The following is a 12,568-nucleotide window of genomic DNA, read 5'->3' as shown; positions in this document are numbered from 1 at the left end:
GCACACTCCACACACAGGAGAATCTGCTTCATATCTTTTCCTTATTCACTCAGCAGTGTACCGGATTATGTAGGACATTAGGAAGAAGCTGCTGAGCCAAATCCACCTTACACCCGTGTTATGAATAAGTCTGGTGTCTGATTGGCCATTTATGAAGGGGCTGGTCCCTGATAAAATTCAGGAGTTGGAGCTGCGGCTTACCCACTCCACAGCCCTGTTAGCTGTACTACAATAAACCCCAAAACAAATGTGCCAACATGAAGCAAAAAAAGACAGACAATTAGACCAATGTAATCTATTCAAGGCATTTGGCTCAAGTCAAGATGCTCATCTATACTATAATGAATAAAAAAGACGAGTCAACAATGAAGGTAAAATGCTTTTAATGTGATTGATTACAGCAAACAATTTATAGTGGGATTGTTTCTTTTAAGACAACATGGCTCATTTGCAAGAATAAGGTCAAATCAAAGAAAAATATGATTGAAAGCAGAAATCTAAAAAACAGTAGAATTCTCTTAACCTTTTTGTTGACCTAGTAGCAAAGGTTTTTGACATTTTATGACATTACAAAGTAGATGGTGCTGTTGATCAAACCTAAGTTTCTAAGAACCTATGTATTACAAGAGTTGCCACAACAATGTTATTGGCATTTGTGCAAGGCCCAAGTTGTACTATAACATTGTACTTGCAACAAAAAGGTCAAGTGTTTTGTGATTATAGTCCATTGTACAGTATCATGCAGTTGTTATAATGTTCAGGCACAATTTTGCCGAACATCACTGTACTATTTGTGGAATCATAAGTCGCCTTCTGGTGAATTTCAGGATGGTCGTAACACAAATTTTATTTTTTAGCATGTTTATGTATCTGTCCAACAATGGCATTGAGGGAAGCACAACAAGTTCTAGAGTACTTTGATATAGTTGCATGCAAGCATTAAAAAAATAGACCCTTACTTTAAACATTGGACACTTACGATGAAGGCTTTACTTGTGAAGGATCTGTGTTAAACGGCTTGCTTTAAAACACAAAATGTCACTATTTTAACCTTATATTACTGGTTGGGAAAAAGAACAGAGGAAGCAAAATAAATAATAATAAAAAAAAATCAATCTGTGCTATCATGGGGATCTGTTTTTTGAAAAAAAAAATCCAAAATTTTTCTTACAAAATCATTTTCTATGTATAATTAAAATCGATGTAACCACATTTTTTTTTCTTCACATAGATAGATAGATATATATATGTATTTGACATTCCAAACATATGTTAAGAGAATGACAAAAAAAAGTTTCAAAAAAATCTATGGGACAAAAAAAAAAAAAAGAACACTTTATACATTGAGGAACGGCACCCTACACAATTCTATGTAGGTGCCTATTGGCAGCAAAAGGTTTGTGTAGCATTTATTAGCCCTTACGAGGTTTACAGAGGTCTACCCATTCTGGGTAGGCTCCAACACGCACACAACACATAGGAAGAATTAAAAAGCTTCTACAATTCTGAAACCTAGTCTTAAGAAGATGTAGTGTCAATGTAAAAATGAAGCGGAGGAATATAGCATGTAAGTGCATGGGATATATAAAGCACTCTTATGTTATATCACCTGTGCTTACATACAGGATCGTGGAATGGGCTTAGGTATATCAGAGTTAATAAAAAACACTTGTTATAAAGTCAATCTGCAATCTATATCTCGTATATAATGTAAAAATGAAGGTGTCAATGTAATGTTGAATAGGAAAAGTAGTTGAGCATTTAACAGGCAGGTCATTAACATTTTAGCTGTTACAATAATCGATCACTTATGGGTTAGTAAATCTTTGCTATCCAGCGATAAATACTTCAACTATTATAGACTTTATGGAAGCACACTGACTTTTTACAGTTCAGCAGTGTATGTAGTGCAAAAACAAAGTTACCAAAACCAGCCTATACAGCTTCTTAATAAAATAGTTATCGTCACAGCAGAAGAGGATTCACTCTAGATGTGCATCCTCCATTAAAAAGATGGCTAATAGAGTATGCGGACCTATAACGTAACTTTTTATCGTTTACCTAAAATGTGTAGTGTAAGTTAGTGAGTGCATCTACTGTGTGTGCGTAGCAATATCACAAACACCGCTCGAGACTGTGAGAAAATAAAACACAGCCTATAAAAAGCAAAAGAAAACCACCCAGAGGTACAAAGACCATGTCCTCCATGTTAAAGTCACAACACTAGTAGGTATAAGCCAGGAATAATCTGTACTATAAAATTAGTTACCAGTTCAAAATAGCAAAAAGGGACTATCATGAACTATGAGCAGTCGTAGAAAGGTAAGGCTTTGGATGAGTATACTCCGATGGGAATGACAAGTACCAGATCTACAAGAAAATGTGTCCATTACTCACAATTTTACACTGATCGCCCAACTTTGTGTTAGGGATTCATCGCTGTTCATGCTAAGTGTAGGGACAGCTAAGATGTTCAACCCTTTCTACTTTCCTTCCGTTAAATGTGAAAGCCCCCTATATGAGCTATACAAATGCCTATTATTACTTCCACATTTGGCACACTTGATTCACAATCACTTTTAAGATATGGTTTACTAAATGCAAATAACTATCTAAAGTAGTCCTCAAAAATCTCAGATGGCACTCTATACAATACGTAAAAGTAGATTGGTTGTTGAATGGTCATCATGCCAATGTACATAGTCTGTATTAGCCATTACAGTCGTTCAATGACCCTGGGTAAAGGATGAATAATCTTTCGCTGAGAACATTATTTCATGAAATGATCTGTCATGTAACTGCACTATGCACAGTCAAGGACGAGTGACTATCAGAGGCTGGCTGCTTTTCAAAGCAATTCTTTGTTGTTAAATTTCACCTGGACAATGACTGAGGTGGTTAAAATCATCCACTTTGATCAACTTTAGTCCCCTTACACACGTCTGTATTTGACTCCATAGTACACAGTCCATGATTGCAGGCAGCGCAAGGATCACAGTCTGTGGGCTGCCTGCACAGAACTTAAGAAGGGGTCTAAAGCCCATGGAGCCCAGACCGTGTGTATTCACGGTCATGTGCATTGGCCCGTCAAGTTAAATAGGTCATATACTGTCAATAATTGCAGATGCAGATTTGTGCGCCAAAGCCAGAAATGGATCTAATAATTAGAATAATAGGTCCTTCCATTATGTTTCTCATTCCTTTTAAATCCACCCCCACGTTAAAATGTATATAGGCATCTTTATGTATGACTGTGGACAGCATGATGACAGCCAAATACAACACTTTGGTAGCTCCCATAAAGAAAGAATAGAGCAGCGGCACACATGTACAACTCGTCGCTCCATGCATAACAAAGACCCAGGGCCCTGTTCTGGAGTATACAATGGAGGAGTACCCTTTTAGAGATCAAAATACTCATAAACTACCTTATCCAGTTTTGTAGAAAACTGCTAGTTACACGATACATCTCCTCCCATGACCAGTACTAATAATTGTAGCAAAGAAAAGCTGAAAGGAATGTGTACATTGGCCCAGGTTTAGACAGTGCAAACTTAAACAGTCTTTTATTGCACCAGATTTATCACAGTGTATGAGGCTGATAAAGTTGGCGCATCTAAAGACTGTCTAGTCTAAGTTTTGACCAAATATTAGTTGGCTTACTCCAAACCGTGCGCCGAAATTTTGAAGCATTTTTGGTGCATTTACCACCCATTTTCAATAAACCCACCCCTCCTTATTCCAGACCCTTTTGAGTGGCCCAGCAGAAAATTATCTACAAATCATAATAAATGTGTCCTGGAAGACAATTTTTGTAAATTGCATTTGCATTAGTAAATCTGGGCCCATACGTTCAGCCTTCTGTCAGACGGAAAGAACCCAGTAAATGTTACTAGTACCCAGGGAGTTGAATTCCCTCTGCTGTAAACCCTACACTACTGTACACTACCAGTGAAGACGATACTAACTCATGCACTGCCCTAGACCACCACCTATCTGAACGGTCTACGGCCTTGAGGCTATGTTCACACACCGGGAAAAGGCAGCCATCTATTGAAAATCATGATCATAAAGTGAAAAATTGCAGTTGATAATTATCACAATCATTTTTTACAGCTGTTATTATTGAAAAGTGGCTGCTTTTTCACTTTTTTAACTTTGTCAACATAGCTTTAAAAAATATTTTTTTATGCCAACAAATGGCTGTAACCTAATTTAGAATATTAACATGTTCAGATGAGTTAAATGTAGATGGGAAGGGGGGGGGGGGCAGTTGGGAGAAATAGGTAAGAGATTTATAATCTTTATGACCAGTCTTATCAGTATTGGTGGCTACAACAATAGATCTATTTACTATGTAATAAACAATCTGCAATTGTATTCAGATTTTTTTTTCTATAAACATTACTCATGGATGTATTGGAGCTGTCTTTTTGTGTGACTTTTGTTTCCCCCTTCACATATAAAGTAAAAACCTAAAATGATTTTATTGATTACTTATATGGCTCATTTAACATGTTTGTCAACTTTTCTTCACTGTCCCTATGAAACAATGAACAGAAACATCCTTTTTAAAATATGTCACATTACTTCTCACTAAAGCATTTAAAGGGGTTTCCTGGCCCTTTAAATTGTGGGATAAAAAAAAAAAACATACTCACCCCTCTGCTCGCCTCCCATGCAGCCGCTATGGCCTGCCCAGTAGAAGTGTCCTAGTGGCATCACTCTACACAGTAAATAACATGCTGCAGCCAATCACTGGCCTCGGCCATCACATGCTTGAATATAACCCCTAAAGCCACAGATTGACAGCTGCACCCTGGGCACAGCATACAATGACACCGCAGGGGCACTTCTACTGGGCAGTCTAGATCAGTGGTGGGAATGAATGAGAGGTGAATAGAACAGTGAATGTGGATTTTTTTTTTTTTATTTCCTACAAGGCCCGAAAATCCTTATGAAACAAACAAAAAAAAACTATGGATTTTGTGGACCCTTGTCATTCAACTTCATGGCAATTAAACTTTAAAACGTTAGAACAGTAGATACAAAAAGGATTTGGGGGGATTTGGAGCACTTGACAATGCAGTTGGATAGGTGCCACCTACTGATAGGGTCTGAATCTCTACCCACTTATTATTTTCAGAACAAATTAGCTTCATCACATATGGTTGTACATGGCACCTTTCTCATACCCATTTATTCTGTCTGCATTTTCAGAGCCACAAATGTAGACAGTAGAAGGACCCATTTATTTCTGCGGCCCTATACACACACCAGTAGGTGTTACGAGTCTATAACCTACTCTCACCTATTCTCAGTGAATAGGTTGGTGCTGATGCGGATGGTTACAGATGTACATCTGTAGTGTTGGCCGTAGCTTTGGTTCCACGGCTGGGGATTACTTTACGGATGTGTGAATCAGGCCTGTTGATAAACATCTTAAAGAGACTCTGTGAGCAGGTATCTGCTGTCCTATTTAAAGGGAATGTACCATCAGGCCTGGGCTGAAGCACTGGAGGCGGGCTGACCCACTCCCAGTGGGAGGAAACCCCCGCCACCTCTGACACAGCTCTATTAGAATCAATAGAGCTGCATCATAGAGGGGTGGGGGGTTTTGCCCACTGGGGGTGGGTTGGCCCGCCTCCAGTGCTTCAGCCCAGGCCTGATGGTACATTCCCTTTAAGGGTAGCATAAACTAGGGACAGAGAAGCTGAACAGAATGATTTATCACGTTCTGTACAGCTGATCCATAGATATCCTCCTGAATTACTTGGACAATAAATAGTCCTCTCCATTATGTGCATGAGCCCGTTAGTCCTCAATATTCAGGAGAAACAGAAAACTCCGCCCAAAAGCTGCTGATTGGCAGTTATCTATCCATGCTGTGTATGGTCAGTTAGCTGTCAGTCAGCAGCTGGAGGGTGGGGGGGAGGGGTGTAACAAGAATTCTACTCACCTGCATATTAGGAGAACAACTGAACAAAATGATGTAAATAATACACCGATCTGTTCAGTATTTCTGTCACTAGTTTATGCTGCCCTCAATTAAGTGTCTATTATAGTAAGACAGGATAAAATGTGTGAGAATGTGTTCTGTACTGCAAGCTGCAATATAGTACTTAAAGACTATAGGCCTCATCTATAAAAAGTAGAGAAGACAAGAATTGGAGTGTTGTCCATAGCAATTGATATGATCATGGTTCACATTTGTAGGCTTGATTTAAAAAAATAGAAAATCTGATTGGTTAACACCTCCAGTTCTTGTTCCCATTGCTTTTCACATCTTGAACTCACTGTTTTACTGTATATAAATCTTATGCTGTTTATGCAGAGGTGTTACACCAGCATGCATCTAGATTATATGGGATGAACCGAGCTTAACAGGTGGTTCAGCTCTTGTCCTGCTGTAGAACATCTTTTCTAGCTAGCATTGTTATTAGACCCCATTCACATTTTGCCAATATGGCCGACATCTGGATATCAGCACAGGTTACATCGACATATATTGTGGTAAACCTGTAGCCTGTTTAATGGACTGAACATAGTCTGCTAGTAAATTTGTTTAGTGTATTTTCTAAATCTATTCAATACAAATAGGCCGACGTATTGGTGACACGTGATGTCAGTGGGGTCTTCTCAATGCACAACTAGTCCTATAGCGTATGCATGTAATTTGCACACACAGTGGGAGAGGCTTTTGCTGTTCCTACTCTATTATTAATGGGTTTATCCAGCGCTACAAAAACATGTCCACTTTTCCTCCGCTCTTGTTTCCAGATTGGGTGGGGTTTGAAACTCAGTTCCATTGAAGTAAATAGAGCTTAATTGCAAACCACACCTGAACTGGAGATAACAGTAGGGGGAAAAGTGGCCATGTTTTTGTAGCGCTGGATAACTTCTTTAATACTAATGAATAGAAGGCAAATTGCTGGTATGGTAAATGTACTCGGTATCTCCTCTTACTGGGAAGAAGCTAGAAAGGAACTTTTTCTTCCAATAATAACATTTATTACATATGTTAAGGCTAAGCAACCCTGAAATTCTGAAATGGATGAATTGCCCAAATTTTTTGGGGTGATCGGTATCTTAAAGATGCCTCTAAAGTCTCTAAATATTTTAGATAGTTATATGAATTTTTGAAACATAGTAATGAATTTGATTTTGTAGTCAGTCTTTTTCCCATCATAGTTTGCGGGTTGTCACTTTATGGCTATAATCGTTTTTACTCTTGTGGCTCTTTTTATAGAACAGTCTATTCATGGGGGAAGGGGGGATCGGGGTACTGCTGGTGTAATTGGATGGGCCAACATTATCATGGCACCATTCGGCTATTCGCAAGTTATTTGGTAGTGGTTAGATATTATGCAAATGTTTGATTGTACAGAATGGGTTGGAGTGAGGATCGTTTTAAGCTGTAGGGAATACAAATAATTTCCTTTTGAGATATCAGAAGTACACACACACTGAGATCACATTGTATATAAGTATATTTTACAAAGTGAAATTAAGCAAAGTACCTATTGGTTTGAATGAATTTGTAAAAGTGCCACTTTCTAACATTGGTTCTGGTGGATCCAGCCTGTCCATACATGACATGACCAGCGTGCAGTTTCCTCTGCAAGGGACGCTGCAGTCGAGCTGGCTGCAGATTTAGAAAACGAATCGGTACCAATAAGTTGATCACTGGCCCAACTTCCTGTAAGACAAAACTAACTGAACTTACACCTGCTCTTTAATTAATACTAACTCCAAACCCCGAGGAAATACTGCCTGGGGTGAAAGTGGCTAAAACTTAAATAAATAAATATTAGCCATGATTATTTAATTGAATAAATAAATAAAAAATATAGATTTTTTTTTTTACTAAATAGAAGTATTTATAGTTTTTTATTTATTTATTGCCTCATGTACTAATAGGTATACATAATTGATCTGAGAGAGTTCTTAATGTTGCTTTTCATAGCTCTAGCAATATATTACAACCCTATAACCAATCCTGTTCTGACTATATGTCTCTGTTGTTACTATTTTAGTTTTGGTGTGAAGGCATTATTTTTCTTATGAGGAAACAATAGATCTCTTATCAGAAATGTAATGGCTATAGGTGAGCGGTCAAATTGGGCAGTAGAACTTTGAAAGAGTTCCTTACATCATGCTACATGCTGTAGGTTTATATAGGTAAATATATACTGAAAAGTTGTTGACTATCCTTCTCAAATAAGCATATTCACGTTGATCAATGTAATATAATGAATGTACCATTCAGTAGTTGGGGCTCCACTCCATCATTTTCCTTGTATAATTTGAACATATGTAGGTACATTATATTGGCATGTTCTATAATGCCCCTAAAAACGTGCCAACCACGCATATTCACTTTCCGGCTCCATTAAAGTGGAGCTTACACCTTATAAATGACCTGTATGTTTCCTCATACATGTTTTACATTGTGAAAACCCAAACATTGTTTGGTTTACTTTTGCGCAACAGTTTATAAAGCTCAAAATCTCAACTTCTACAATGATATAGTATGAAATACAAAAGAAGGTATTTAGGAATCCTCACGTCAGACATCACTGTAGCAAAAAACACATTTGGCAATGCTTAAAAAAGTTTTTTTTTCCCCCATAAATAAACTTGCTACATGGTTTAAAAGTACAACACAGTCATTTGTTTATGATCCTACTACACGTTAAGCTTCTCCGATGGAGTTTTGCTGTCTGCGTGAATCCATTATCACATAACAGTGGGGCGTGTTATTATATGGTTAAAGATATAGTCAGTATCTTAGTAATGTTAATACTTTAGCAGCAAGATGTGACCTATGTATGTGAGACTCTCATTTAAATGAAGGTCAAACCGAACAGTTTAGCCAGAACAGTTAGTAAAACCCCAATAAATCATCTAAATAATCATTTTTTTTTGGGGGGGAAGGGATATTATAGCTTTTTGACATCTTGATTGATATTATGGCAAAAAGAAATGTCACACATGGCACATCTATAAGTTTGAAAGTGGCAGAATACACAATTCTGGAATTAGTATAATAATTCAAAGTACTGCCTGAGGGGAGATATTATTGAAACAGTTAAGGCCATTTGTGTTTGAGAGAACTCCATGGAAGTGTAGGGGAGGAGGGGGACTTTACAGGTCAGGTTGCCAGCAATGTCAGTCATGGCATGGAGATAAAAAGTTAAGAAAGAAGTCTGAAATAGCGTGACGTCATTGAGGTAAGAAATATAATAATAAAATAAAGATTTCTTTATGGCACAATCCTTTTTTTTAATAAAATGACTAAATCATGTGAAGCGTTGTTACCACACTATAAGGAACTAGATGGCTTTCTTTCGATGCAGGATTTTTTTTTTTTTTTTAATAATAGGTGATGCAGCTAGTAAACAAATCATACTATATACTTCGAGAGGAGTGAAAGGTTGTTCTTGTAGACCACAGCAAGCTTTTTTCCAATGTCTTTTTATCTTTTATTGATGGCAAATGCAACAAAAGTGGGTGGAGTTCATTGTAGCTGCTTACATTGTGAAGAAAGTTGTAATAGCGTTGAACTGAATAGCTGGCACAGTTTGTGCTCTGCGGAACCGCCGGCTTTAACATTTACACTAGATTGTAGAAAGTTCCTTCTTTAGCAAAAGTAACGAAATCAAGTTTGGGAATCAAGCATATATCCATTATAGTCTTTGTAGTGCTACTCTGAGCCATCGCTGTGGTCATCCTATGTTTATCTGTCATTGTAGAAATGTTACTGTGCAACTTTTTTTTGTTTTTTGTGTTTTTTTGTTCTCGGCTCCATTTTTTACCCCATTCTTTTTAGATACAGACTGCCAGTTATTATCATTTCAGTGACACATCTTTTCACTGGCAAAAGTAAATGTAAGTTCTGTGTTCCTTTTCTATATTCTCAATCTTTCAGCGTAACATGTAACCAAGTAAGGTGCTGTGTTTTCGACTTGCTTCATTTTTAACACCATCACCCTTGACATCATTTAATGCCAATGACTGTTCCATCAACTTGGCGGTGGAGGCAGCTTCATACAATAAAGCGATTAAATAAAATTGCAAAAAAACCTGCTCTTTTCCAATACCCCAGGAAAACGGCTCTTCGCTAAGTTTCAAGAGCAGTCGATTACAAAGTAAGCGATAAGAAAATCGTAAGGAAGCCACATAACAAAATCAATCGCCTTTTTACCTAATATAGAAAAAGGGAACAGTAAAAATAAGCAGCTTAGACTGTAACCTCATTCTTGCTTCCAGTACGCAGATGTTGGCTGGGGAGATGACCAGGAATAAATTGGAGTTGTTCAATTGTGTTTTGACGCTTAGATGCAAATGCTTGCCGTCGATTGGCAGTGTGGTTGGGCATATCCCAGGTTGTCTTGGGAGAATTGGAAGAAGTTGGGTGGGAATTCATTTTAATCATGTGGTGACGGTCTAACATCGGTGTGCTAACACAAACGTTGGTGTGGGAAAGGGCTTTCTGGTGCCCAAGACGCATTTCCTGGAAAGGTGTTGGCCCACGATGGTGGATTCTTTCAGGAGACAGAAGATGCTCCTGTGAGTGCAAGACCTCACGAGAAAGAAGGCGTTCTTGAGAGATGAGACGATCTCTGGGTATGGTATAATCATAATGAACAGGATAGTGATTGTCTGAAAGAATGTGCTCCTGGGACATGACACGTCTTGGTGCCTGTGATTTCTCCAGATAGCCGTCACGTTCATAGTTCATCTTCATGACATGAAGGGGGAGAGTTCCACGAGTTAATTCTGCCAGGTGTTTCCGCTTTAGGTAAAAGTCATCCATATCTTTCTCTGCTTTAGGTAAAAAAAAATGCAAACTGTCAGGTTGTTGTACACAACTTAGACCTAGCTTCAAGAGGTTTTTCAAGGCTACAAAACAGATGGCCAAGCCTTAGGACAGACCATTAATATAAGATTATTGAGTATCGCCATCAAGTAGTTATTCTGCCCCACTGAGCACAATATCCCATTCAATGTTAACCAAGCACAACTCTGTTCAGCCAGATTTTCCTACTGACTGTGAATTGTTGAGTATCTGATTGCAAGAATATACCGAATTCTGGAATAGCAGTTCCTGAGTGCCCCTTGTAAATGAAGCAGTATTGCACTTTCATGACCCCTGCTCTATTTACTGCTATGGGCCTGGTGGACATTACCGAGTATGATCTACTTTAGTCCCAAAAAGTGCTTAGACATACAAGCTACATTCACAAAGAGCACTTGGGGACCGCCATTCTCATAATCACTGGGGGTCCCAGTGGTTGGACTCCCAGTAACTACACATTTATCACTTATCCTGTGAATAAGTGATGCACTAATTTATAGTAGCAAAAAAAATCCCTTAAATGAAATAAACTGAAACATGCATTTATTTGACCAAAAACCACCCATGAAGGAAGGTGTTGGGTGGGAAGTGTACATCTTGCTGTAGTGGGGAGAGGAGCCATGTTGAGGACTAAGATAGGGATGCCATGATCGGGGCCAGAAATAGCTGGGGGGTTATGCTGAGGATAAGGAATGAAAGGGGAGCTATCATGAGGATCAAGAATGAACATGGGAATCCATGTTGGAAGCTAGAAGGTACAATACTGGAGCAAGGGATGAGAGGGAAAACATTCTGTGAAAAAGGAAAAAGCTCCAGATTCATGCCTTGGTCTAAAAGTTAGGATAAAGCCATGCTGGGGCAAGGAATGAGAGGGGAACTATGGTGGTAACCAGAAATGAGATGGAAAGCCAGGCTCCAGACAGAGGGTAAAATGGTGAGACTTGAGATGGGGGAGCCATGCTGTAGCTAGTAATGAGATAGGGAGCCATGCTAGGGACCAACGATAAGAGGGAGCCATGCTGTAACCAGGATGAGATGGGCAGCTATCTTGTGAATGAGAAATTAGATAGGGAGCAATGCTGGGGACCAGAAATAAGATGGGAAGCCATACCAAGGACTAGGAAAGAGAGAGGTCATGCCGTGGTCTGAGAATGACATGACTGGAAAAATTCTTAAATGGCTAAAATGGTATGGTATATTAGAAAACTTACCCAGCCTCTTGAGAGAAGAATACCTGCTGATGTCAGCCTTAATGGCAGATTCATAAGATGGTGGTAAGTGAGAGAGATTATGAAACGACCGAGAGAAGGACATGGTATTGTATTTTGTGGAAGAAGTTGGAAGTTGAGTGTTGTTAATCCGGTAATCTAGAATAAGGATAGATAAATCAGTAGTGTAAGTAGTGTATATCAGTTCAGAAATTAGAAGAGAAATAAAATAAAAAAAAAGGAACACATTCATATTGCCTTAACATTGCCACCCCATCAGGGGTCCATTTTTATCACTCATTGGGACCCACTGCAATCAATAACTTTTGACATGTCTGATCACATGCCAAAATCATTTTACATGATGGTAATGCTTTAAATGTCAGCTTTGTAAACCATTTAGCTGACCTAACCGGTCTGCTCTGTTGTCCTTCACCCACTGTCTATGTGCAACACGGAAGAGATTCGGCAGATTGTATGATGCTATTTTTTAAAAGAG

At 38.6% G+C, this 12,568-nt stretch overlaps 1 protein-coding gene across 1 annotated transcript in view; it reads right to left on the bottom strand.

The window, feature by feature from the left end:
• Positions 1-10,133: 10,133 nt before the first annotated feature.
• SHISA7 (shisa family member 7) overlaps positions 10,134-12,568 on the bottom strand; it is a 374,289-nt gene continuing 371,854 nt past the window's right edge. The window contains exons 5-6 of the mRNA XM_069948146.1: positions 12,073-12,228; positions 10,134-10,830 (exon numbers count right to left, since the gene is read on the bottom strand). Of these exons, the coding sequence (XP_069804247.1) occupies positions 10,244-10,830; positions 12,073-12,228 (743 nt within the window). The 3' untranslated portion in view covers positions 10,134-10,243. The remainder of the gene's footprint in view (positions 10,831-12,072; positions 12,229-12,568) is intronic.

Source organism: Dendropsophus ebraccatus, chromosome 12 (assembly GCF_027789765.1).
Source record: "Dendropsophus ebraccatus isolate aDenEbr1 chromosome 12, aDenEbr1.pat, whole genome shotgun sequence".
Lineage (NCBI taxonomy): Eukaryota > Metazoa > Chordata > Amphibia > Anura > Hylidae > Dendropsophus > Dendropsophus ebraccatus.
The sequence above is the reverse complement of the archived record's forward strand: the minus strand, read 5'-3'. Positions and strand labels throughout refer to the sequence as shown.